Here is a 26,229-nt window from a genome sequence, read left to right on the forward strand (position 1 = left end):
CCTTCCAGTGAATATTCAGGGTTGATTTCCTTTAGGATGGACTGGTTGGATCTCTGTGCAGTCCAAGGGACTCTCAAGAGTCTTCTCCAACACCACAGTTCAAAAGCATCAATTCTTCAGTGCTCAACTCTCACATCCATAGCTGACTACTTGAAAAACCATAGCTTTGACCAAACAGACCTTTTAATTTTCATTATTTTTTATGGCAAAGGTGCCTTATGGCCAATTAGTCCTGTCCTCTTTCCTGCCTCAGAAGCCACAGCCCTTGAAGGCTCTGATGGTCCTCTTGGGACTGAGGTTCCCAGGACCCCTTATCCCATCCCGGATTGGAGGGCTCCTGCTTGCATCCCAGAGTCGGTCTGGCCCCTGGGAAGCCAAGGAGCCTGGAGTCAGGCTGCAGGGCACAGACTGGATGCATATCCCACCCACTGTGATGGCGGTGGCCATTCTGACTGTATCCAGGGCTCCCTGGTGTTTGGTGCTTTACAGAGCTTGACCTCAATCCCTTCCGTTAACCCCGCCATTGGTAAGCCTCTATCAGAGAATCAAATGGTTTATCCGAGCCTGCACACAGATGAGACAGCTGGGACCCAAACCAGCGGGCTTAGCCCTGAAGGCCACCTTCTGCCCACTGCAGCCTGGTGCCTCCCACCAGTGTGAGCCTGTGACGAGCAGCTTTAACCTCTTGGCCTGTTTCCTCACCAGCAGGAAGGGGACAAGGATGCCCACCTCCAAGGGGGGTCACTGTGAGGATTAAAGGAGGTGATGTAAAGCACTGGTCAGGGGCCAGCAGAGTTGCAGCTGACGGATGCCAGCACATGCAGGGCCGGGCTCTGTCAGGGGCTGATAGCTGGACTCACATGTCCTGCTCAGAGAAGAGGCAGCAGGTCCACACAGGCAGGTTCCACTGCACACCAGGCAAGTAGATGGAGATGGTATTGTCCCTTGATAGCCTCTCTCCCCTTTATTCAGTAATACAGGTTTACTGACACTTCCCAGTCTTCCTTGGGAGTGTGCAGAAATTATGTGTCCTTAAAGAGGCTTACTGGTTATATCATAATCTTCCCCTCCTGGTGCCTGGAATACAGATGAGATGGCACAGCCTAGGTGGCCATATTGGGCCAGGAGGTAGAAGCCTCAATGCAAGCTAGCAGATCCACAAGACAGGAGGAGGTTGGGCCCAACCCTGTGCAGCCACTCTGGTCTTGGCTTCTTTTCACTCACAGCACAGCTGCATAACAGAGAAACACACCTCCACTTCCTGTCTGGGCTTTTCCTACAGCAGCCTGACCCAAGGCCGATCCCAAGTGTCCAGATATCGGGCCTGGGAGGAGATAGTGCTTGCCTTGGCTGTTCTCAGCACTGCAGCAGGAGCGAACAGTGTGATGGGGCCAGAGTGTCTCCCAGGGGTGGCCCTGGAGGCCGCACAGGCAGCTCTGTTCCTGGCTATTCTACCAGCACTGTGCTTTTGAGATCCACTCATTCATTCAAGTGGTGATCAGTATTATGAGAAATGTGCTGTAATACCCCAACTTCAGCATCCGAAGCATTACTTCACAATGTTAAAGCCCAGTTTTGGCTCCGGGGGCTTGGACACCCTGAGGTTGAGAGCAGAGGTGCCCTCACCCTGCCCCAGGGTGCACCATGAGGTCAGGTCACCCACACACCCGGTGGTGTGTCTTGCCTGTGCCTACAATTTTTTTTAATTGAAGTATAGTTGAGTTATTGTGTTGGTTTCAGGTATACAGAAAAGTGACTCAGCTATGTATGTTATACATTATACAGAAAAGTGACTCAGCTATGTATGTTATATATTATACAGAAAAGCGACTCAGCTATGTATGTCTGTGTGTATACATTATACAGAAAAGTGACTCAGCTATGTGTGTGTGTGTGTATACACATTTCCAGATAACTTTCCATCATAGGTTATGATGATTATTACCCTGTCCTATACGGTAAATCTTTATTGCTTGTCTATTTTATGTAGAGTAGCTTGTATCTGTTAATCCTGTACTCCAAATGTATTCCTCCCCACCCCTCTTTCCCCCTGGATGAGGGCAAGTTTGTAGCTTGTATCTGTTAATCCCATACTCCATATGTATCCCTCCCCACCCCCGTTTCCCCCTGGATGACGGCAAGTTTGTTTTCCACTCTGCGAGTCTGTTTTGTAGACAGATTAATTTGTATTATTTTTTAGATTCCACATAGAAGCGGTACCCTATTTGTCTCTTACTTCACTTAGTGTGGTAATTTCTAGGTCCATCCATGTTGCTAAAAATGGCAATATTTCATGATTTTTTACAGCTGATTAATGTTTGTTCATATAGACCACATCTTCTTCAGCCAGTCATCTGCTGGTGCACACCTTGGTGGTCTCCACGTCTTTGACTATCCTAAATAGTGCTTCTGTGAACACTCGGGTGCGTGTATCTTTTAAAATTACTTTTCACCTTTTCTGGATCTATGCCCAGGGGTGAGACTGCTGGATGATATGGTAGCTCTATTTTTAGTTTTCAAGGACCCTCTATACTGTTCTCTGTGGTGACTGTACCAATTTCCACCGACAGTGTAGGAGGGTACCCTTCTCTCCACACCCTCTCTAGCCTTCATTTATACTTTTTGATCATGGTCCTTCTGACCCATGTGAGGTGATACCTCATTGTGGTTCTGAATTGTATTTCTCTAGTAGTGATGTTGAGCATCTTCTCATGTACCTATTGGCAACTGGCACGGTCTTCTTTGCAGAGATGTCTAGTTAGGTTTTCTGCCTTTTTTTTTTTTTGACTGGGTAGTTTGTTCTTTTCATACTGAGTTGTATGCGGTTTGTATATTTTGGATATTAACCTCTTATCATCTGCATTGTTTGCAAGTATTTTCTCCCATCCCATAGGTTGCCTTTTCGTTTTGCTGATGGGTTTCCTTTGCTGTGCAAAAGCTTTCAAGTTTAATTAGGTATCATTTACTTTTTATTTCTTTTGTCTTGGGAGACTGATCTAAGAAAATATTGCTACAATTTATGACAGAATGTTTTGCCCATGTTTTCTTGGAGTCTTAGGATGTCATCTTCTATTTTGGTCTTTAAGCCATTTTGTTTCTTTTTGCATATGAGGTGTTCTGATTTCGTGTGTTAGTACACGTAGCCGTCCAGCTTTCCCAACACCACCGCCATTGCCCATGTTTTCTTGGAGTCTTAGGATGTCATGTCTTTTATTTTGGTCTTTAAACCATTCTGTTTATGAAATGTTTTTTGTATATGAAGTGTTGTAATTTCATTTGTTAGTATATGTAGCTGTCCAGTTTTCCTACCACCGCTGAAGAGACTTTCCTGCACCGTACATTCTGGCTTTTCTTGTAGATTGACCATAGGTGTGTGGGTTTATTTCTGGGCTATTTTAGGCCTTAGGTTTGTGGGGAGTTTGACCTCTTCCTTTCCAATTTGAATACCTATTATTTCTTGTTTCATTCACCACAGCTAGGACTTTCAATACTGCATTGATAGAAGTGGTGAGAGTGGGCATCCTTGTCTTGCTCAATTTATTTAGCAAGGTTTTTATCTTTTCATCACTGACTGTCGTATTAGCTATGGGGATGTTATAAATTGCTTTTATGATGTTGAGATATGTTCCCTCAATACCCACTTTGGTGAGAGCTTTTATCACAAATGGATATTAAATGTTATCAGATGCCTTTTCTCTATTGGGTGATCATGTAGTTTGTGTCTTTGGTTAGTGGGGTGTATCACATTTATCAGCGTATGTTGACCCATCCTTGAGATCTGGAATGAATTCAACTGGACCATGGTGTATAATCCTTCTCTGTACTGCTGAATTCTGTTTGCTAATTTTTTTTTTTTAGGACCATACCATGTAGCATGTGGGATCTTAGTCCCCCAACCTGGGATTGAACCTTTGTCCCCTCTATTGGGAGCGAGGAGTCTTACCCACAGGACCACTAGGGAAGTCCCTGAGTCTGCTGATTTTTTTAAGTATTCCTATATTTTTATTAGTCTTATTTATTGATCTTTTTTTTCATTGCAGCAATGGTGGAGGATAAAAAGTACTTTCTCCACGTGCAAAGGGTGTCCAAATGACAGCAGCTGCTGTAGGAAGGACATCTTTCTGTTGGTGAAAATTTCTGAGTGCTTGGGCTAGCTGAGGGTGACCCCAGCAGGATGCCTGCAGTGAAACTCGAAGTGAATTCCAGTGTCTGGAACCAGCCCGGCACAGCCCAGGAGACATGCTGGGGAGGAACCCGCCCTGTCCACCCTCAGCTGGCAGTTGCACCTGGCCCAGGAACATTCAGTAAAAGGTAACCAAGCCCCTGTCTCCTGGTCCCCAGCCCCAATCCCAGGCCAAGAAATGCACACCAGAAAGATACGGAGCAGGCCACGTGCCAGGGGATCCCAAGTGAATCCCTGCAGCCGTGATCCCGATACATCCTTCTCTTTAGACTGCCAGTTGTCAAGGTTTGCTAATATTTTGTTGAGGAATTTTGCATCAATATTCATCAAAGATATTCATCTGTAAATTTTTTTTAGCGGCTTTGTCTAGTTTTGGTATCGCGGTGATGGTGGTTTCATAGAATGACTTTTGGATTGTCCCCTCCTCTTCAGTCTTTTGGGAGGGTTTGAGAAGGATCAGGATAAATTCTTTGTTTGGTAGAATTCCCCAGTGAAGCTGTCCAGTCCTGGACTTCAGTTTGCAGGGAGTTTTTACAATTACAGATTCTGTTTCACTTCTAGTGATTGGTTTGTTAAAACAATGCTTCTTCTTGACTCAATTTTGGCAGCTGTAGGTCTCTATAAATGCCCGTTTCTTCTGTGTTGTCCAATTTGTTGCCACCTGTCCACTGGATTCCCTCATAGCTTAGTCAGTAAAGAATCTGCCTGCAATGCAGGAGACCCGGGTTCGATCCCTGGGTTGGGAAGATCCCCTGGAAAAGGAAATGGCAACCCACTCCAGTGTTCTTGCCTGGGAAATCTCCTGGACAGAGGAGCCTGGCAGGATACAGTCCATGGGGTCGCAAGAGCCGGACATGACTTAGCGACTACATCAGCGCCAACTAACTGTTGCTAGTATTCTTTTTTTTTTTTTTTGGTTCCTAGTGTTCTAGCATGATGTTTTTGTGTTTCTGTGATACTGGAAGTTATTTCTCTTCTTCCGTCCTATTTGGATTATTTGGGTTTTCTCTCTTTCTCTGGTGAGCCTGACTAGAGGTTTGTCAATTTTATTTTTTAAAAAGTAGCTCAGTTTCACTGGTTTTTTTTTTTCATTGTTCTTTTTAAATCTGTTTTCTCTCTGAACTTTTTATTCCCTTCCTTCTGACTTGAGTTTTGTTTAATCTTTTAGGTTGCTTGAGAGTCTCTAACTTCTTCAGGAGGGCCTGTATCGCTATGAAATTCCGTTAGAACTGTTGCGCTGCGTCCCACAGATTTCCTGAGATCGCCGTCTCACTTCTTTTGTCTCAGGCTGTTTTCTGATTTCCTCTTTGATGTGATCCTTGAGCGGTGCTTCTTCAGTAGCATGTTTAGTCTCCATGTATTTATTTTTTCCCCATTTTTCTTTCTGTGATTGATCTTGAGCTTCATACCCACTGTGTTCCGAAAAGATGCTTGAAGTAATTTCTATCAACAATCTTTCTTAATGACTTCGGCACTTCTATCAGCTGCTCTTTGAACTTGGGGTCTAGTAGACTGGTGAGGTCCACTTCATTATTTGTACTTTCACAGGACTTCTTGTTCTTTTAATGGGGATTAGGTCCTCTGCTTTTTCATTTTACTTTCGTCTCTATACATTTAGAAGGAACACTTGCCGACTGTGGTCCCGAAGGGGTCTTTTCCTGTGGGAGCATCCTTGTGTAGACTGTGTGAGTGCAGTATTTTAGGTGTGAAGGCCACTGTTGGAACAGACGCCAGCCTCATCTTGCCCCAAGGTGTGCTGGCCACCGTCCCCTTGATCAGGGTGTGTCTGGCGTCCAGAGCCTGCGGTGGGACATTGGACAGGGCCTCCTCTTTACTCTGTGGTTGTCACAGCCCTGTCTGTCCCACCTTCTTGAGTTTACAGAGCCTGATAGCTATGAACACGTGTGAAAGGAGCGCAGGCAAACAGGGGCATTACTGTTGTAACTGATGCTGGACACTCGAGTAGCGATGCCTCCCTTAACGCTGCTTGTGTTACTTTCACACAAATTAGCGTTAACTGGGGGCTCACAGCACACAAACGCGGCAATCAGGGGAATTACATCTTTAAGTTGACACTCATGCAGGGGCTTTTCAGGGAAGGAGTACTCAGCACGCCACAGGAGAATCAATGTAAGGCCTGTGGTGCTGAAACGACCTGAGGGCAGGAGGCCCTGTCCTCTGGGTGCCTGTGGGTCTTCCCCAGCACAGCAGGCCGTGAGCCCTGACTGCTGCAGCAGACATCAGCCTGCTCATGCCTTGCGTCCCCCAAGACTGGCCTCGGCACCCCAGGAAGGCAAGATTTCTCAACTCTTTTATTAAGTTAGAAATGGGTAAAAACAACACAACTTGTGGAGAAAGCACCACTATGAGGTCCTTTGTGCTGTCAGACCTGTGCTTAGCGCAGCAATCCAACAGGCCGGGGCTGCCACCTCCCGGGCGTCTCAGGCTGAGGCATCTCCTGGGACCAGGGCCCCGGCTTCTGGGTGGCTGAGAGGAAGCACTGAGAGCAGGGGGTGGCCTCTGACAAAGACGGGGGCCGTGGGGTCCCAGGAACCTGGAGACGTGCCTTCTGCCTTTCCCCCAGGGGAAACTGATGGCCTATGGCTGGTGCACATATGTGGGCGAATTGTGCCCTAAAGATGCCCTTGGGGCCCCAGGAGACGCCCACAGGCCCTGTAAGGGGGCAGGGCCAACTGGAAAGCAACCGGCCCCATGAGTACTACAGCCTACTTGGGAGCACCAAGCCACACGGTGCGCACGGCATGCGGCCTGGGAAACCACCTGTCTGGCCCCCACGGTGCCCCAGGGCAGCCAGGGAACAAGCCCACACCCTCTAACACTACGTGACGGGAGCCGCTGGTAGGAGCCGACCTTTCCAGAAACCCAAGGCTGCGGCTGGACCTGTGAGGAGCCCAATACTTGGGAGGTGGGAAAATGAACAAAGGCCTGGCAGTTCTCTCATGACCATGGTCACGTTCTGAGCTCAGGGGACACATGAGCCAGACCCCATCACCAGCTGGAAGGTTGAGAGGCCAGCGTCACGGGGCTGTGTCATCCTCCAAGCTGAGTCCAGCCCTTGGTGGGGTCTGTCGTGGGCACCCTGGAGTCCCCCAGTGGTCTCCAGCTCACATGTGCTCCTGGGCTGGGCAGGTATGGTCCCACTCTGGGGTCAGTGTGCTCCTGGCAGGAAATGGGGTCATCGCTGCCTCTTGGGCTGGGCTCTGAGGGGAGGTGATGGGAAGCCCACAGGCACGTGCCACCCAGGGCCTCTGCACACCTGTGTCTGCACCCGGGGCATGGCTGGTCTGACGGGGAGATGGTGAGGTCGCTGGGGGTGAGGCCTGACTCTCAGGAGCCTATTTAACACTGGTGGCCTGGAGGTCATTTGCTGAGAAAGCCTGGTGGTTGTCACTGAACGGTTCTCTCCCTTAAGACTTTCTCCACAGCACAATCCAGTCTCAGCCCTGATGCACCCATTCCCAGGGGCGTCCTGTGTGGGGAGACTTTACAACACCGCCAGGGAAGCCTGGAGCCCAAGACTGTGCTGCCCGCCCACCCCAGCCCACCCAGCCCCCTGCCCCAGTCCAGGATGCCCTCAAGGCTTGGCAGATGTGTCTTTCTCCTCCAGGCCGAGAGAGTCCTGGTATCCGTCCACGCCCCCTGGAAGGTCCTCTCCCCCCACAAACCACTGCAAAGCAGGCAAGGCCTCAGCCAGACCCACAGGACACGGAGACGGCTCTTCTTCCCTGAAGCTCAGAGCAGCCCCCGAGGCCGCCACTCCCAGGGCTGGTGGGCCGGCTTCTGGCGGCTCAGAGCGCTGGGCCGGGCGGAGCATCCCCTGGACAAGATCAGGGCCACGTGCAAGAGCGAGGGCCGTGGCCGTGGGGCGGGGAGAAACGCGCAGCGTCTGCAGAGGAACGAGAGAGAGAAAAGGTGAATCCCCACTGCCCCCCGTCCTCACCTGGGGCTGGACGTGATCGCAAGGCCACGTGGAGGGGCTGGGGCTCAGGCCCCGGCCAGAAGGCCTGGACTGAGAATGGAGCTCGCCCGTCTACAGCAGTGTGGCCCGGAACAGGCCCATCACCTCCCTGAGCTGTGCTTTGCTCACCTCCATTCAGCTTCTCCAGACACACACTCTGCACACCGTCAACCCAGCAGGCAACGTGCCAGGCCCAGAGAAAGGGGATGGCAGACACAGCTACCATCTCCGTGGATCGTGCTCCAGCGGGAGAAACTGCAGGCTTGTACGAACAAATGTATACAGCCAACACACACAGAAATGCTATATGTGGGGGAAAAAACAAAACTTAAAAAAGAGATGAGAGCCATTCTGCACCAGGAACGGCAGTCTAAAGTCCTGGGTGAGAGCCTTCTGCATCTGCAGCCTATGAGCAAGTGAAACTGAGCTCCACTCAAAGGAAGAAAAAGCCAACAAAACACGGAAGAAAGCAAGTGCGTAAAACAGCAGCGGAGACAAAACAGCAGAGCAGAAAGATGTGCACTCACCCCTGCTTACGAAAACACCAAAATTACAATTAACTTCTGAGCAGGCATCAACAACAAAAGGCTGGGGCCTACCGAAGAAGATACGTTGCGTCCAAAGACAAAGCAGCCACGATATGACAGCAGGAGGGGTGCAATCTCGATACAATCAAATCCCAGACCCGCGAGGAGGGCAGCTCACAAACTGGAAATTATTACAGAAGTTGTCCTGCGGGAATGAAAGTTCTGAGCCCCCTGTCAGGCTCCCCGGTCTGGAATGGGAGGGGGCGCCTCAAGAGAACCTGGCTTGGAAGGCCAGCAGGGTTGGACTGCAGGAATTCCACAGGACTGGGAGAAACAGAAACTCCACTCTGGGAGGCTGCACGGAAGGTCTTATGCACATGAGGGCCCAGTTAAAAAAACAAACCAGTGACCTCATAAGAGCCTAGGCCAGACCTACCTACCTGCTGGTACTGGAGGGTCTCCTGTGGAGGTGGGGGGCAGCTGTGGCAGACGGCGGGGACACAGACACTGAAGGCGGTCGTTCTGGGGAGTACTCACTGCCGTGAGCCCTCCTGGAGGGCGTCATTTCCTCACCGGGACCTGACCCCACCCAGCCCCGCCCATCAGCAGGCAGGTTGCTTAGACACATCCTGAGAATGCAGCCGTCTCTTCGTGACCCTGTGGACTGTAGCCCAGCAGGCTCCTCTGTCCACGGGAGAATACTGGAGTGGGCTGCCATTTCCCTCTCCAGGGGATCTTCCTGCCAGGGGTTCAGGGATTGAACCCACACCACCTGAACTGACAGGACTCTTTACCACTGAGCCACCTGGGAAGTGTCACACTACATTTAAACTGATGAAAAAATCGACAACGAAGAATACTCTACCCAGCAAGGTTCTCATTCAGATTTGATGGAAAAATCGACAGGTTCACTGATGGACAAAAGCTAGAGAATTCAGCACCACCAGACCAGCTTTGCAGCTCATGATAAAGGAACTTCTCAAGGTGGAAAAGAAAAAGCTACAACTAGAAACAAAGTACACATGGGAAGACTCCCTGATAAAGGTAAACTACAGTGAAGGTAGGAAATGAGGAAGTGACCTACATACAAATATGACATCAGCGTGAGAAGAGAACACAAATGCAGGATGCTGGAAATGCATTCGAGATGAAAAAACCAGCAACTTACAACAACCTTGTTTATATATAGGCCGCTATATCAAAACTTGAAGGTAACTGCAAACCAAAAGTTGACAATAGATAAACACAAAAAAGAAAAAGGAATCTACACACAACACTATAGTCATCAAATCACGAGAGAACAAAATGGGATGAAAAAAAATCTACAAAAACAAATCCAAAACAATTAACAAAATGGCAAAAGGAGAGTATACATGCTGTCCACAGAGGCCCACTTCAGACCTAGGGCGCCTCAGACCAGAAGTGAGGGATGAAGAAAGGTACCCCATGCAAATGGAAACCAGAAGCAAGCTGTGGTAGCAATCATCATATCGGACAAAACAGACTTTATTAAGTCTGTTACAAGAGACAATTTTCCTTATTGCAAAATTCGGACTTAAATTGAAAAAAGTAGGGAAAACCAATAGGCCATTCAGATATGACTTATCCCTTATGATTATACAGTGGAAAAGACAAATGGATTCAAGGGATTTGATATGACAGAGTACCTGAAGAACTATGGACAGAGGTTCATAACACTGTATAGGAAGTGGTGACCAAAGCCATCCCCAAGAAAAAAAACAAAAAGGCAAAATGGTTGTCTGAGGAGGCCTTAAAAATAGCTGTGAAAAGAAGAGAAGCAGAAGGCAAAGGAGAAAAGGAAAGATATACCCATTTGAATGCAGAGTTCCAAAGAATAGCAAGGAGAGAGAAAGCCCTCCTCAGTGATCAGTGCAAAGAAATACAGGAAAACAACAGAATGGGGAGGACTAGAGATCTCTTCAAGAAAATATGAGATACCAAGGGAACATTTCATGCAAAGATAGTCACAATAAAGGACAGAAACAATATGGACCTAACAGAAGTAGAAGATATTAAGAGGTGGCAAGAATACACAAAGAAACTATACAAAAAAGATCTTCACGATCCAGATAACCATGACGGTGTGATCACTCACCTAGAGCCAGACATCCTGGAGTGTGAAGTCAAGTGGGCCTTAGGAAGCATCACTATGAACAAAGCTAGTAGAGGTGATGGAATTCCAGCTGAGCTATTTCAAATCCTAAAAGATGATGCTGTGAAAGTGCTGCACTCAATATGCCAGCAAATGTGGAAAACTCAGCAGTGGCCACAGGACTGGAAAAAGTCAGTTTTCATTCCAATCCCAAAGAAAGGCGATGCCTAAGAATGTTCAAACTACTACACAATTGCACTCATCTCACATGCTAGCAAAGTAATGCTCCCAATTCACCAAGCCCGGCTTCAATAGTACATGAACTAAGAAATTCCAGGTGTTCAAACTGGAGTTAGAAAAGGTGGAGGAACCAGAGATCAAATTGGCAACATGTGCTGGATCATAGAAAAAGCAAGAGTTCCAAAAAAACATCTACTTCTGCTTCATTGACTATGCTAAAGCCTTTGACTGTGTGGATCACAACGAACTCTGGAAAATTCTTAAAGAGATGGGAATACCAAACCACCTTACCTGCCTCCTGAGAAATCTGTATGCAGGTCAAGAAGCGACAGTTAGAACTGGACATGGAACAATGGACTGGCTCCAAATCGGGAAAGGAGTACGTCAAGGCTGTATACAGTCACCCTGCTTATTTAACTTGTACATCATGCGAAATGCCAGGTTGGGTGAGCACAAGCCAGAATCAAGACTGCTGGGAGAAATATCAATAACCTCAGATATGCAGATGACACCAACCTTCTGGCAGAAAGCGAAGAGGAACTGAGAGCCTCTTGATGAAAGTGAAAGAGGAGAGTGAAAAAGTTGTCTTAAAACTCAACATTCAAAAGACAAAGATCATGACATCCGGTCCCATCAGTTCATGGCAAATAGATGCGGAAACAATTGGAAACAGTGAGAGACTTTATTTTTTGGGGCTCCAAAATCACTGCAGCCATGAAATTAAAAGACACTTGCTCCTTAGAAGAAAAGCTATGACAAACCTAGACAGCATATTAAAAAAGCAGAGACATTACTTTGCCAACAAAGGTCTGTGTAGTCAAAGCTATGGTTTTTCCAGTAGTCATGTATAGATGTGAGAGTTGGACCATAAGGAAAGCTGAGCACCGAAGAACTGACGCTTTTGAACTGTGATGTTGGAGAAGATTCTGGAGAGTCCCTTGGACTGCAAAGAGATCAAACCAGTCAATCCTAAAGCAAAGTAGTCCTGAATATCTTTGGAAGGACTGATGCTGAAGCTCCAATACTTTGGCCACCTGATGCCAAGGGCCAACTCACTGGAAAAGACCCTGATGCTGGGAAAGATTGAAGGCAGGAGAAGGGGACAACAGAGGATGAGATGGTTGGAAGGCATCACCAACTCAGTGGACGTGAGTTTGAGCCAGGCCCCAGGAGTTGATGATGGACAGGGAAGCCTGGCGTGCTGCAGTCCACGGGGTCACAAAGAGTCAGACACGACTGAGCAACTGAACTAAAAAAAAGAATTAATGCCACCTGCAGCATCATGAATGCCCCTAGAGATTCATGCTAAGTGAAGTCAGAGAAAGAGAAATATCACAGGATATAACTTACAGATGTGAAGAAGTGATACAAATGAGCTTATTTACGGAACAGAAACAGACTCGCAGACTTGAGAGAATGAATCCGTGGTTACCAGAGGGGAGGAGCTGGGGGTGGGCAGAGGTTGGGAATTTGAGACTGACATTACACACTGCTATATTTTAAAATGATAACGAGGGGCTCCCTGGGGGCTCAGTGGTAAAGAATCTGCCTGCCAATACAGGAGACTCGGGTTCGATCCCTGGTCTGGGAAAACCCCACATGCCACAGAGCAACTGAGCCTGTGCCGCAGAGCCTGGGAGCCACAGCTACCGAGCCTGCACGCCCTGGAGCCTGTGCACCAGGAGAGAAGACTCTGCAGTGAGCAGCCCGGACCGTAACAGAGAACAGCCCCGACTCCCCAGGACTACAGAAAAGCCCACACAGCAACAAAGACCCACACAGAACGTGTGGCAGAAACCAGCGCAATGCTGTAAAGCAATTCTCCTCCGAGAAAGAGATTTCTTTTTAAGTAATAAAGTTAAAAGATAACCAACAAGGATCCACTGTATAGCCAGCACAGGGAACTCTGCTCAGTATTCTAGAATAACCTAAACAGGAAAAGAATTTGAAAAAGAATCCATATAAGTATACAGATAACAGAATCACTGTGGCACACCTGAAACTAACACAACACTGTTAATCAGCTGCACTCCAATGTAAAATAAGAGCTTTAAAAATAATGGTAAAAAAAAAAAAGAGATTAAAACAAGAACTTGTACTGTGGCAGAGGGTGTGGGAAGGACACCCCTAGACCTGCAGGACAGAGAGGAGTTTGCTCGAGAGGCAAAGAGCAGTCCAGGCAGGAGTAGCATGTGCAGAAACCCTGGGGTGGGAGTCCTGCACTTCTGAGGCAGAATGCAGGCCAGTGAGGTGGAAATGCTAAGGTGGGGAGGGTGGACATGGTCAGAGAATGGGGGCGGGCGGTGTGCAGACGTGGCCACGGCTAGTCACGCCATCAGGAGGGACAGCACAGCTGCGGGCAGCAGGCAACACACTCGTTCCTGCACTCGACAAATGTTCGCTGCACAGCCTGTCAACCCGGACCCCACAGGACAGATGCAGTGGTGAACGAGCTCAGACGGCCGCAGAGCTCACACTCCAGCGCTGGCCGCTCCAGTGCGGGGTGCTCTGCTCTGAGGTTCACGTTTCCCTGCAGAAAATGAGGCGAGATACCTGCCTCCCAGAGAAGGATGGAGCCATGTAATGCATGTGAAAGGTTTAGTGTAAAACGTCCCGGGAGCAGCAAAGAAAGCCCAGCTGGCCAGTACAGTCAGTTTCTATAGCCCAACCCGCAGCGACAGCTCGGCGTAATCTGGCCCGGCTCCCAGCAGGGATGTGGCCGTGTGTCCGTCCAGGAGGTGGGGTCCCTGGCCGGAGCTCAGCTCCTGGGCTGCTCACCTCATGGAGAAAGGACACAGCAGGCCCAGAAAGGAGCTGGAGGGGGTACGGAGCGGGGAACACTCGGGACAGTGACGCAGGGCTGTCCACCTCTGCGCGGTTCTAACAACAGGTTCTCTGAGGACTTCCCCAGTGGTCCAGTTGCTGGACTCCATGTTTCCAAAGCAGGGGGCCCGGGTTCAACCCCTGGTCAGGGAACTCGATCCTGCATGCCACAACTAAGAGCTGGCAGGCTGCAACGAAGATCAAAGGTCCCACGTGCCGAACCTGAGGGCTGCCCTGGTGGTTAAAGATGAAACTGAGACCCGCGCAGCCAAATACATAAATAGATATTAAAAAACAAAAACAGGCTCGCTGGGGTACTGGGAACAGGGCTGGGGCGCCGCCAAGGGTCTTCCCCACCCCGACGGTCCACACCCATCCACGCACCAATTCCACGCCAGATGCCACTCTTACTCTGGCCAACTGAGTGCCACGGGCTCAGAGGTGGCCCCAAACCAAGGAGGCAGCCTTGTGCCAGGAGACATAGATGACGCCCCCTCTGTGACACCCAACTGCCGGAGAGGGCCTCATGGGGAGGCCTGCCCCTCCCCGTCAACCCACACACTCAGCCACCCGAGAGGCAGAGACGACACAACCGCAGGCAGAGCCTCGGTCCCAGCGACGGCATCCCTGGCCTTGCAGCTCTGGGTGTTTCACCTGCGCGTCTGTCAGTCTGACAGCTGTGAGAGAGCTGCGAGGGCAGGGAGCTTACGTCTAGTCCTGAGTCTGGACTTGCTTAAGTAACAGGATCACGAACACAGTTCCAGCCGGCGCAGGGACCTGTGGACCTTTCTCCTTCAGTGGGATGCCGCCCTCACCCCCATGGCTCTGGAAGGCGGACTCCAGCTCTGCCGAAGCTGCTGGAGCCCAGGAGTCAGCAAGCTCCCAGAAGGGTGTGCTGGGCAGGGCGACTGCTGTTTTCTCGGTGGGGTTGGTGAAGGCCCCCCAGTCCCTCCAAGCGCCTCACTAGCCAGAGCTCCTCACGGGCCCCGAACACCTGGAGATGCTCTAAGGTGGTGAACCCAAAACTCGGGGGCCTGGGCCCCCCATCCCCGGCCAGCACACAAGGTGGACATGGACTTCCCCTCAGGGCAGGGCGCCACTGCTGCCCCAGACCAGGCTCTGACCCGGGGGGAGCCCCTCTAGGCTGTCCTGAGTTGCTGAGGAGGCGGCAGAGGAGCTGGGGGGGCGGCACTGCCCAGGCCTGCACCCACTCCGAGGTCACTCGGGCCGCCCTGAGTTTTGGCAGCTGCCTCTCTGGGACCTAGTTTCCTTATCTGTGAAATGGACTACATTAAAAAAAAAAAACGTTGCCTGCCACATCAGTAAACAAAAAATGCTGCAGCCCTCAGCCATCACAGCCTCCCCGGACTGGGCACCCGGGAGACTAGGAAGGGAAGGCAAGGGCGCTGGCCCCAGGAGCTGAGGTGCGCATCAAAGGGATGACCTCAGAGAGCCCGGACTCCTACATCTTCCCATACATAGGAAAGAATTTTGTGATATCTGTGCTGTGCTTCATCACGTCTGACTCTTTGCGACCCTATGGGCTGTAGCCCGCCAGACTCCTCTGTCCATAGGATTCTTGGGGCAAGAATACTGGAGTGTGTTCCTAGTTCCTCCTTCAGGGGATTTTCCCAACCCAGGGACCAAACCCAGGTTTCCCGCAGTGCAGGCGGATTCTTCACCGTCTGAGCCAGCAGGGAAGCCCAAGACTACTGGAGTGGGTACCCTGTCCCTTCTTCAGTGGATCTTCGTGACCCCAGGAATCAATCCAGGGTCTCCTGCATTGCAGATGGATTCTTCACCAGCTGAGCTACTGGTTGTCTTTAATTAACAGTTATCTTTTCATGTTCGGACTCCCTGGTCTTTGTTGCACAATCTCCTATATACTCTGGCTTCCCCTCCAACCTCTTCAGAGTGGTCCCTCAGAGCTGAGATGCTGTGGTCTGGGCTTAAGTCCCAAGTTTTGTCTGCTGAACAAAACATAATTCTCAACCCTTAGGTTATGCACTGTTTTTCCAGTCAACAGGACCCGTGTCCACCTCGCAGAGCAGACGTGGGGTCAGCAGTCACCCCACCACCATGCACAGCCGCCCCGCCAGCCCCATGACCACCCTTCGCAGTCCTGAGGATCACCCAACGGGGGGCCTGGCAGGCGGCCCGCAGCCACCAAGGCCATCCCGGCTGGCATGGGACCACACCATGCAGACGGACGGACGGACGGACGCGGGGTGCTTCATCCCCCTTCAGCACAGCCCCGAACCCGAGCTCTGGGGTTTCCTCCTGGCCACCACCTCTTTAAGGCCAGACAGGATGTGCTGAATCCGCCCTCCTGTGGTGGCGGGGTGTGCCCCGGAATTCGGGCAGGGGGATCACAGGCTCGGCCTCTCCCAGAGCGGGACTGGAGGGCGTGCCTGCCCACACCCACCCCTGGCGCTGGTCCCCCACAGTGCCCAGGAGGAGAAGACAGATCCTGGCAGCCTGCATCTCCGCCCTGATGCTTTAAAGACAGGCCAGAGGCAGGCAGGGTCAGGGCAGGAGAGAGAACAAGAGAAAAGAAGGACCATGCATGGTCCACACTTGGCGGGCAGCCCAGAGAGATGGGTGCCTACCCTAGCTCCAGGAGCCTCCTGGCCACTGTCACCTAGAGACAAGGATCAGACTGCGACCCGGGAGCCAAGGGCTGGCCCTGGAGATCTTGCCGGCGGTCAGCTTTGAAGAGCGCCCCACCCCCATTGCCAGGCAGCACTCAGGTGGACTGCAGCGGGCAGCAACTGGTGCCAGGGCGCAGACACAGGGATGCTCGGGGCCTGGGCCTCCAGAGCCACCTGCAGGCCTGGGGCCCAGCCAGGGTTCAGATCACGCTCCGGCCCTCACCAGCTGTGGCCTGACACGCCCACCCCAGGTCTCGGTACCAGCAGCACCTCCGACACTTACGAGAGGATGGAACGAGCTCACGGCTGAGAAACGGAGCCCTTGGAGATGACTGGGGGAGTCACCCGGCGTGGTGACGGGGGGCTGCAGAGCAGGGGCTCTCCAGCTGGTGGTCCCTGGAGTCTCTGGTTCAGGGACCAGAGAGGCACTGCAGGCTGGACCCCAGGCCGGTCCGATGCCTGCAGGAGGGGCTGGAACAGCAGCACAGGGAGGCGGGCACTCGGGACACACTGGTACAGACCCCCTTCTCTGGCCCCGGCACTGGGGGTTCCTGGCTGGCAGCCAGGCTTTGGGAGGGGTGGTCCATGCTGGAGGGGGCGGGGGCAGCAGGGGCAGTAGTCTCTGCTCATCCCGGCCTCCGTGAGCCTTGCCGAGGGTGCTCGAGCCCAGCCTCTCACCCACCACTGCTGTCGGGCCCCTCCCACTCCCACCCCCGCCCCCGGCCAAGGCCCTCAGGACCTGAGCCAGGGCCTTCTGCGTGCCTGGCAGCAGCAGACGCGGGTGGCCATCCTGCTACAACTGCGCCATCCACCTGGAGCCAAGGGTGGGCCGGGCACACCCAGGCATCACCCTCCGCCCCAGCGCCCCTGCTGGGTCCTCGTCCACAGAACCTGCCGCAGGTTGAGGAGCGCCTAAGAGACAAGACCTGTGCGTCTCTCGGCCAAGGGCGCAGAAAGGGCAATCCCGACCGTGCGGGAAGGACCCTTCCAGAAGGAGGGGCTGGCCCACGGACATCCCAATCCAGAGGCCGTAGCCGCCCAAAGCATTCTGAAACCATCACCACCATCCCAGCCTCATCACAACCTCAAAGGAAAGCTGACTCTGAACCCGGCCCCTCACTTGATCTCTTCTACTCAACCAGTGTGAGGAATACAATTTTTATCCCCATTTCCCAGATGGCAAAGCTGAGGCTCAGGGAAGTTGAGCAACTGGGGTCAAGCAGCCAGCAAATCAGAGCTGAGGATCCACTCCTGCTTCCCTTCCCCAGTCCCTGAAACAGGGGGAAGTCCTGGGAAAGTAGCAGGCTCATGCGGTCCTGCTGATCTCCCCGCCCACCCTCTCCTATTTGGGAGGAACTGCCCTCCAGGGCCCCAAGGACAGGCCAACACCAGACAAGGTCACAGCCCCTGGCCCTGGGCGGCCTGAGATGGGACGAGGCGTCAGGGCCCACAGACCACAGGTTTCCAACAAGGAGATGCCAACGTTCTCTTTGAAGCCTGCTCCCCAGGGGACCAAGGTCTGTGGCCGGTCAGTTTTCTCCCAGAGAGGAAGAGAGCAGATTCAACAAACAAAGCAGAGAGACCTTAAAGGAGAACAAAGCCTGTTCCCACACAGGCCACTCTTTTACAAGGCCTCACACCCTGTGTGGATCTGACCTCTTTGAGGGGGCCAGCCTCACCTGCCTGCTGGGGATGGAGCCCTTTAAGGGCCTCGAAGGCCTGGCTGGATCTGACTTAGCAGCTGAAACATCAGATTCCATTCAGAAGCCACCCGGCCAAGTACGACTGCCTCTGCCTGCCTCCGTCGCGTGGTTTTCAGTATTCTTGTCAGCAGCCGCCAGACCATTGAGGAAATGAATTTTTAGCTCAGGCTGGCCCCTCACACTGTTCCTGTGACCTGAACAGCGTGGGGCCAAGGGCTGGCTCCTCCGATCTGCAGGAGCATGGCGCAGCAGCTGTGGGCAGGGAGAGGCTGGAACCCAGGACAGCCTGGGGTGGGCATCAAGGCACCCTGGCATGACCTGGCATCTGATCCCACCCTCCCCTGAGCTTCTTGGAGCCCCCAGGACCAATGCCTTCTGCCTTCCACCCACCGGGGGTCCCGGGACCTCACCGCCCCAAGGGACAAAGACCCGGGGCGAGCTAAGAGCTGGGACGTGACCATGGACGACCTTCTCCAATGCCCACCAGTCTACACCCCGTCCCAGCCCCTGTGCCCCTGCCAGGCTGGCTCAGGACACCCGAATCCAACCTCAGCGCCAGTTGGATCACCCCAGAAGGGCTGCAGGAAAGCACCCCCCACCCCAGAAAGGGCCCCGCCAGGACAGGCTGGCCTCCTTCCCCTGACTCCATCCGTCCTGCACCCTGGACAAGCCCCTCCTGCCAGCCCCCTGCCCCTCCAATGCTCACAAGGAGCGCTTGACCGTGTCACCTTGCCCCTGGCCTCCACGATGTCCTTCCTGTTTCACATGGTGACTTCATGGAATGATGTCACTGAGATCAGAGCGTGTGGTAACCCGGGGTAACTGAGGCAGCCCTGCTGGGGGCTGTTCCCATGCTCGGAGGAAGGCCTCCTCTCCATCTCGTGGAGGGATGGGAGGAGAAGAGAGGCTCCCTCGCGCACGGGGGAGCACACGGCTGCCCCCAGGAGAGGCTGGGCCCAGGGCCCTGGCCCCACCAGATGCCACAGCGGCGTCCGGCCCCGCGGTGCCCGCGCCCACCCCCGAGTGCCCCGTCCACTCCCCTCCCGCTGCTCCTCACGGGCCCGCCCAGTGGGGTGCTCGCCCTGACTGCACTCTGGACTCGCCTAGAGCTACTCCAGCTCTGAGCCCTGGGCCCCAGACGCCCCAACTGCAGTGGTCTGGGCTGAGGCCTGGGCTCAGCATTTGCGGAGGACAGAATTGGTGGCCTTGCCCAAACAGAGGGGCTTCCCTGGTGGCTTAGATGGTCAAGAATCTGCCTGTAATTGACCCAAGTTCAGTCCCCAGAGGTCCACTCTTAGCTTCCGGGAGGTGATCTGTGTCATACCCGATAGGAGGGTCTTTGTTTAGAGTGACGTCCGTGTGACCTAGGGGGGCTTTGGGTCATGCTGGACCAGCTGACTTGAGAGTAACCGTGTGGCCAAGCAGTCATGCCCACACGATGGGGCCTTGATAAAAACTCTGGACACCAACGCTGTGTGAGCTTCCCTGGTGGGCAGTACCGTGCATGTGCCATCACTCACGGATGCTGTTAACACACGGGGAGTGGATGGGGTGCTCCGCGTCTGGACCCCTGTCCAGGGCTCTGCCCCAGGCATCTCCACCCTCTCCTCTTAATCCGCATCCTTTCCCCGTAATTAAACCATAACTGGGAATATATACCTTCAGCACATTCATGAGCGCTTCCAGTGCTGGATCTAAGACGGCTCTGGGGAACCCTCACTTCACAGCTGGTGGCTGTACACCCACACGTCCTTGGAAGCCCCGTTCTCTGAGGGTGCCCTTGCATGGAGACTGTGCCCCCAGACTTCAAAAGTTAGCCTAGACGCCACATATTATGTGTCCACAGACCCCCGATGACTGATCTACAGCCAGACCCCAGGAACCAGTCTAAGACGGTTGCCCCCATCTGGCAAAAGGGTTACAGGCTTTGCTCAAGATTAACTGTCAGTAAGGAGCAGGGGGGGGAGGGATGGTTCTGGCTCCAAAGTAGAAAAAAGGGGTCCCAGAGGCCCCCCAGTCACCTGATTCCTGACTGACCCAGCCTCCCCGGAAGATGCAGCCTTTGCCCCGAGTGGGTTCGGGCGGGGAGTGGGGCTCACCTGGCTGGCTCCGCACCTCAGGCGGGCAGGTGCTTCCAGGTGCTGACGAAGGCCGTGGGGATGAGCGAGTAGGGCACGGTGGTGACGCAATTCCACGTGTCCGAGGTGGGGTCGTAGCAGTCCAGGGTCTTACACCGCTGGGTGCCGAAGTAGCCCCCCACCACGTAGAGCTTGTTGCCTGATGCCAGGGCGTGGCAGGACATGCGCTTGGCGGTCATGTCCCCAATCCGCGTCCACTGGTTGCTCTCGCAGTCGAAGCGGTAGGCCGAGGCGGCCGTGAATTCTGTGTCGCCGCCCATGATGAAGATCTGGCTGCCCAGCACGGCGGCCGCGGTGTACCGCCAGGGCTGCGGACACTCGGCCTTGATGCTCCACCGGTTTTCCGACGGGTCATAGCACTGGACCTTGGACACCATGTCCCGGTGGATGCTGGTGCCCCCGAACACGAAGAGCTTCAGCTTGGCGCTCACCACCGCAGCGTTGCTGACGCCATCCCTCAGCGGGGCCACCATGGTCCACTTGTTCGCCCCGGGGTCATACTTCTCCACCTGCTTCAGCGAGACCGACGGCGAGGCCGGGAAAACGCCGGCCAGCGACGTGTGGCCCCCGACCACGTAGAGGCAGTTCTCCAGCTCGGCGGAGCCGTGGCCGAAGCGGGCGATCAGCATGGGCGCCGCCTTGGACCACTCCTCGTGGACGGTGTTGTACACCCACACGTCCTTGGAGACCCCGTTCTCAGAGCCCCGGCCCCCCGTGACGTAGACCTTGCAGCCGATGGCCGAGGCGCTGAACTCCTTGCGGGGGCTGGGCAGGTCCGCCTTCGGGATGATCTCCTTGGCCTTGTGGTCCACCTGGTAGATCTTGTCGCACATGAAGGTCTGGCCCCCGAGGATGAGCAGCGTGTGGCCGGCCCGGCGCGGCCGGGCGCAGGGGCTGGTGACCACGCCGTCGTTCTGCAGGATCCGGGTCTTGCAGCGCAGCGCCTCGTCCACCAGCAGCCGCGTGCGTTCATCCGCCATGAGCAGGGCGTCGCCGGACGCGGCCTCCTTCAGACAGTCGGAGGGCAGCAGGGCCAGCCGCACGCCGCGGAGGAGCTCCGGCAGGTGGGCCTTGCGCTGCTCCAGGTCGTGCCGGACCCACTGCAGCACGGCCTCGAAGACCACGCGCTCGTCCTCCGCCTCCAGCTCGTCGCTGGAGACGAGGTCCAGCAGGGTGTCCTTGGAGAGGCTGTTGAAGTCGTCGCTCTGGCGCACGGCCTCGAAGTGCACCAGGCACATGCGCCAGGAGAACTCGTAGAGCCGGCGGCACTGGTGGGCGTCCGAGAGCAGCATCATGCCCAGGCAGTTGGACGGGAACAGGTTCTTCTCCAGGAACTCGGCGGCCGCGTCCCGCACGTCGTGGAACTGCAGCATGTCACCCGCCTCCAGCAGCGACTCGGCGTTCTCCTCATTGATGACGATGCGCGACGAGTAGGCGAAGTCCAGCAGCAGCTCCAGCACCTCAGGGTGCAGGTTGTCTTGGAAGTTGACCGTGTCATCGTGGCTCTCCCGCAGGCCATGGCTGAACATGGCCTCGAAGTAGCGGCTGGAGGCGGCCAGCACGGCGCGGTGGCAGGGGAAGGCGCGGTCGCCGGCCCAGAGCGTCACGTCGGTGAACATACGGTGCTTGCGCAGCGTGTTGAGGTGCGCCAGCACGCAATCGGGGTGCGAGGCCTTGTGGAACAGCGTGATATTCATGGAGCCCGTGCTGCTCCGCGACTTGCGGGTCTCGTGGACGCTGACCGACATGCTGAGCCGACCTGCTGGGCGGTGGGGAGGGGTAGGGATGAGGCCACAGGTGAGAGGGGCCAGGCCCCGGGGCCCCCCGCAGCATCCCCCAAACCCAGCCGGCCGGCCCCCTCCACCCCTGCTCAGCTCTGCCACACCCAGACCAAGCCCCGCCCCTCAATCTGACGGCCAAAGGATAACTCCGGTGGTAAAACCTGAGGTTCATCTCTGAATAGGAGCCTGCCCAGGTGACTTTGACCTACAGTCATCTCCCATGGTTGCAAGAACATGCCACGGTGTCCCCGGCCCGGTTAAGAAGACAGCAGGTGGGCTCGCGTCCCTGGTGGCTCAGTGGTAAAGAATCCCCCTGCCAATGCAGGAGACATGGGTTGGATCCCCGAACCCGGAAGACCTCACATGCTGGGGAGCAACTAAGCCCGTGCACCACAACTACTGAGCCTGCGCTCCAGGGCCTGGGAGCCTCAACTACTGAGCCCACGTGCCGCCACTACTGGTGATGGGCCCCAGAGCCTGTGCTCTGCACCAAGAGAAGCCCCCGCAATGAGAAGCCCGTACACTACAACTGGAGAGGAGCTCCTGCTTGCTGCAACCAGAGAAAAGCCTGTGCAGCAACGAAGACCCAGCACAGCCCAAAATAAATAAATTTGAATAAAAAAGAGGACAGCAGGGCAGTGCTAAGCAGCATGTGCTCTGGATACATTCCTTGGCTCAGAGATGCTGCTGCATGGCCCCATTCTGCAGCCAGGGAAGCCAAGGCTCAGAGAGGCACCCTGGCTGCCTGACTCCCACAGCCAGGATTCCCACGTGGGCTGTCCAGTTCCAGCCCAGCAGCCACCCCGTTGGCCAAGGAGACTCAGATTCGTGCAGGGGGGGCTTTTGCAAAACATCCCCGAGGAGCCACAGAGCCCAGGCAGAGCCTCACGCCCCGCTCTGCTCCCCGCGGGGCCCTGTCCTGAGCCGGCCGCACGCAGCCGCGGCCACACTCATCACCTTTGCCCTTGGAAAGCACGCCATGAACCACTGTCAGCCCAAGTGCTCGGTGTAGACATGCTCTGCAGATCCAGGGCTCTCTAGAGGCCTCTGGACCCAGCTGCGATGAGGCCAGCTGGCCTGTGGCTCACTCCCTGGACACCTGCTCCATTCTGAATCCCAGCGGGAAGTCGAGACAAAGCCCTGGGTGACAGCAGGACACTGAAGCAACCCGGGTCTGCCTCAACCACCACAGCCAGAACACCTGCAGCCGGTGGAGTCTCCCTGGTCCCGACAGGCAACTCTGGGCTCCTGGGCCGCAGCGAGCACCCCACACGCCCCAGTCTGCCCATCTCTGCTGGGCCAGGAACATGGGGCTCAGGGCACTGGTCCCCGGAGCAGACATGGGCTCGAATGCAGGGATTCCAAAGCACTTTAATTAATAAAGTCTGGTCAATGACACGACCCCAGACCCCACTATGGTGCTGTGGAAACGAGGCTCAGCCAACAAGCAGGCAAAACCCTAGGCCTTGAAGTGGCCAAAAGCAAACTGCATTCAGCATCCTGACCCCAGAAGTCTGTGCTTCCAGCTGGTAACAAGGCCAGAAAAACGTGTAACAACCCCCGACCCCTCCTCACTCCAGGTCACTCTTGTACTGAAGCAATGACCTGTGACTTTATTTTTTTGGGCTCCAAAATCACTGCAGATGGTGACTGCAGCCATGAGATTAAAAGACGCTGCTCCTTGGAAGAAAAGCAGTGACAAACCTACAGCGTATCAAAAAGCAGAGACATCACTTTGCCAACAAAGGTCCGTATAGTCAAAGCTATGGTTTTTCTAGTAGTCATGTACGCATGTGAAAGTTGGACCATAAGGAAGTCTGAGCATCGAAGAACTGATGCTTTCGAACTGGTGTGGTGTTGGCGAAGACTCTTGAGAGTCCCTTGGACAGCAAGGAGATCAATCAAGTCAATCCTAAAGGAAATCAACCCTGAATATTCATTGGAAGGACCGATGCTGAAGCTCCAATACTTTGGCCACTTGAATTGTAAAGCTGACTCACTGGAAAAGACCCTGATGCTAGGAAAGATTGAGGGCAGGAGGACAAGGGGGCGACAGAAGATGAGATGGCTGGATGGCATCACAGACCTGATGGACGTGAGTCTGAGCAAACTCCAAGAGCTGGTGAAGCACAGGGAAGCCTGGCGTGTAGTTCATGGGGCTGCAAAGAGTCGAACACGACTGAGCAACTGAACGACGACGACCTGATGAAGGAAGGCGGTGCTCCAGCTTCGGTGGACTGCCAGTTAGAGTCCAAGTGCACGGCTGTCTCCCTTGCTCCCTCCTCTCCTGGCAAAGAACCAGGGAAGCCACAGTGACGTGATGAGAGCTGCCCGGGCAAGGCCCCAGCTCCCTGGCTGGGCAGGGAAGACACCGGGGCTGGGCCTGGCCTCGCTGCTCTGGCCCCCGAGCTCCAGGCAGACCATGGGCCAGTGGCCCGCCAGGAACACGGCTGCACAAACCAGCCACTGTGGCCCACAGGGCTCAGGTGAAGAGCTCAGGCTCAGGGGTGTACTTGTCCGTGTGCAGTCTGCAGGAGTGGGAAAATGCAGGACCCCACGCCCAGACTATACACAGTGGTCCCCAAGCTACCACCCACCCAGGGCACCACTCTCTCTGCAACTCAGTCTCCTCTTTTGTAAGACAAAGCCCCTGCCCTGTTCAGGCCTCCTGAGAGCCCCTCACTTGTTGGCAATTATTTACAGAGCTTGACCTCTGAGCCTGGCCCTGGGACCGGGCGTCAGACACGACAGGCTGTGCTGACCTGGCCTCACAAGCTCAGCAGCAGCAACCCCCAACCAGGTCTGAACTGCCCACCCTTGATTCCAGACCGCACAGCACGGTCCCTGCACCTTGTGTGACTGCTTAATCCTCATTCCTGCTACTGTCCCTCAATCATCGGACACTTTCCCAAATGTGGCCGTCCACTGGGGCTTCCCAGGTGGCTCACTGGTGAAGAATCCGCCTGGCAATGCAGGAGACGCAGAAGACCTGAGTTCAATCCCTGGCTCGGGAAGATCCCCTGGAGGAGGAAATGGCAACCCACTCCAGTACTTTTGTCTGGAGAATCCCATGGTCAGAGGAGCCTGGAGAGCTACAGTCTGCAGGGTTGCACAGCATTGGACACGACAGAGCACACACATGCGTGCAACTGGGTGATGCCATCCACCATGCCTCTGGTGCCAGGGCCTTTAGAGGGACGTGGCCTCTGATCTGGGGGCGCCTGGGGGACTGGCTCCAAGGTCTCTGATTCAGGGCCCTGATGGTGAGGCTTGACCTCAGTTCCTGCTGTCCCACAGCCCCACCTGCTCCGGGTCCCTGAACACCTCTGCCCGGCGCCCCGCCCAGCCAGGAAGCCAGGCTGCTTCTGAGCCCCACTGGAGTGTGGTCTGGAATGCTGTGGGTGCGCAGCTCCTCCTGGACTCACTTTACAGACAGCGCCGGGGTGGAATGCCAGCCGTGTGACCAGGATGTCACCAGTACCTGCTCCTGTGGGGAGTGGGGGCGGGGGGCTTGGAGGCTGCTGTGCACAGGGCCCAGCCCCAGGGCCAGCCAGAGAGTGGACAGCCCTGCTCTCCCCACGTGGTGACACATGGACACACACACACTCTAAGCCGCTGGGCGAAGGCCCTCTCAGGCTTTCTGGCCCCGTGCGGCCCGCCTCCCTCTGTCCCAGACCCTGGTCCACGCTGGGGCGGCCGGGCAGGGGACTGTGGGGTTGGGCTAGGCCCGCCTCCATCCTGGGGTGCTGTGCACAGGACCGCCCTGGAGGGATCCAGGTGGAGACACCCTGGTGGGGGGGCGGGGCTTTAGGGGCAGGACAGAGCAGGACTCCAAGATGAGAAAGTGCCCCAAAGCACGGCAAACCCCGACAGAGTAGCCACGTGTGCCCGGAGAATGAGGTCAGGTGACCTCTCCGAGGGCAGTGCTGAGTGGGTGGCCAGGGCCCAGAGTTGACTTCTGTCCCACTCAGCTGAGGATGCCTGCCCGCTGATGCCAACCCCCTCCCAGGCCAAGATCCTGAGATGCACAGATACACCCAGTGGGCTCCAGCCCCCAGATGGCGGCCAGCCTGGCTCTGCGGAGCAGAGCC

General features: G+C 54.7%; 1 protein-coding gene across 7 annotated transcripts in view; it reads right to left on the reverse strand.

Annotated features, from left to right (window-relative positions):
• Positions 1 to 6,476: 6,476 nt before the first annotated feature.
• KLHL25 (kelch like family member 25) overlaps positions 6,477 to 26,229 on the reverse strand; it is a 50,994-nt gene continuing 31,241 nt past the window's right edge. For 4 of the 7 annotated variants that reach the window (XM_027521068.1, XM_027521066.1, XM_027521063.1 and 1 more), the window contains 2 exons: positions 20,319 to 22,116; positions 6,477 to 8,090 (listed from right to left, as the gene is read on the reverse strand). In XM_027521068.1, the coding sequence (XP_027376869.1) occupies positions 20,336 to 22,105 (1,770 nt within the window). In that variant the 5' untranslated portion in view covers positions 22,106 to 22,116 and the 3' untranslated portion in view covers positions 6,477 to 8,090; positions 20,319 to 20,335. Of the gene's footprint in view, positions 8,091 to 20,318; positions 22,120 to 26,229 lie in introns of all 7 variants that reach the window. The other 3 variants (XM_027521070.1, XM_027521069.1, XM_027521067.1) reach the window with 1 other exon arrangement.

The sequence above is a fragment of the Bos indicus x Bos taurus genome, chromosome 21 (genome assembly GCF_003369695.1).
Source record: "Bos indicus x Bos taurus breed Angus x Brahman F1 hybrid chromosome 21, Bos_hybrid_MaternalHap_v2.0, whole genome shotgun sequence".
In the NCBI taxonomy this organism is placed as follows: domain Eukaryota; kingdom Metazoa; phylum Chordata; class Mammalia; order Artiodactyla; family Bovidae; genus Bos; species Bos indicus x Bos taurus.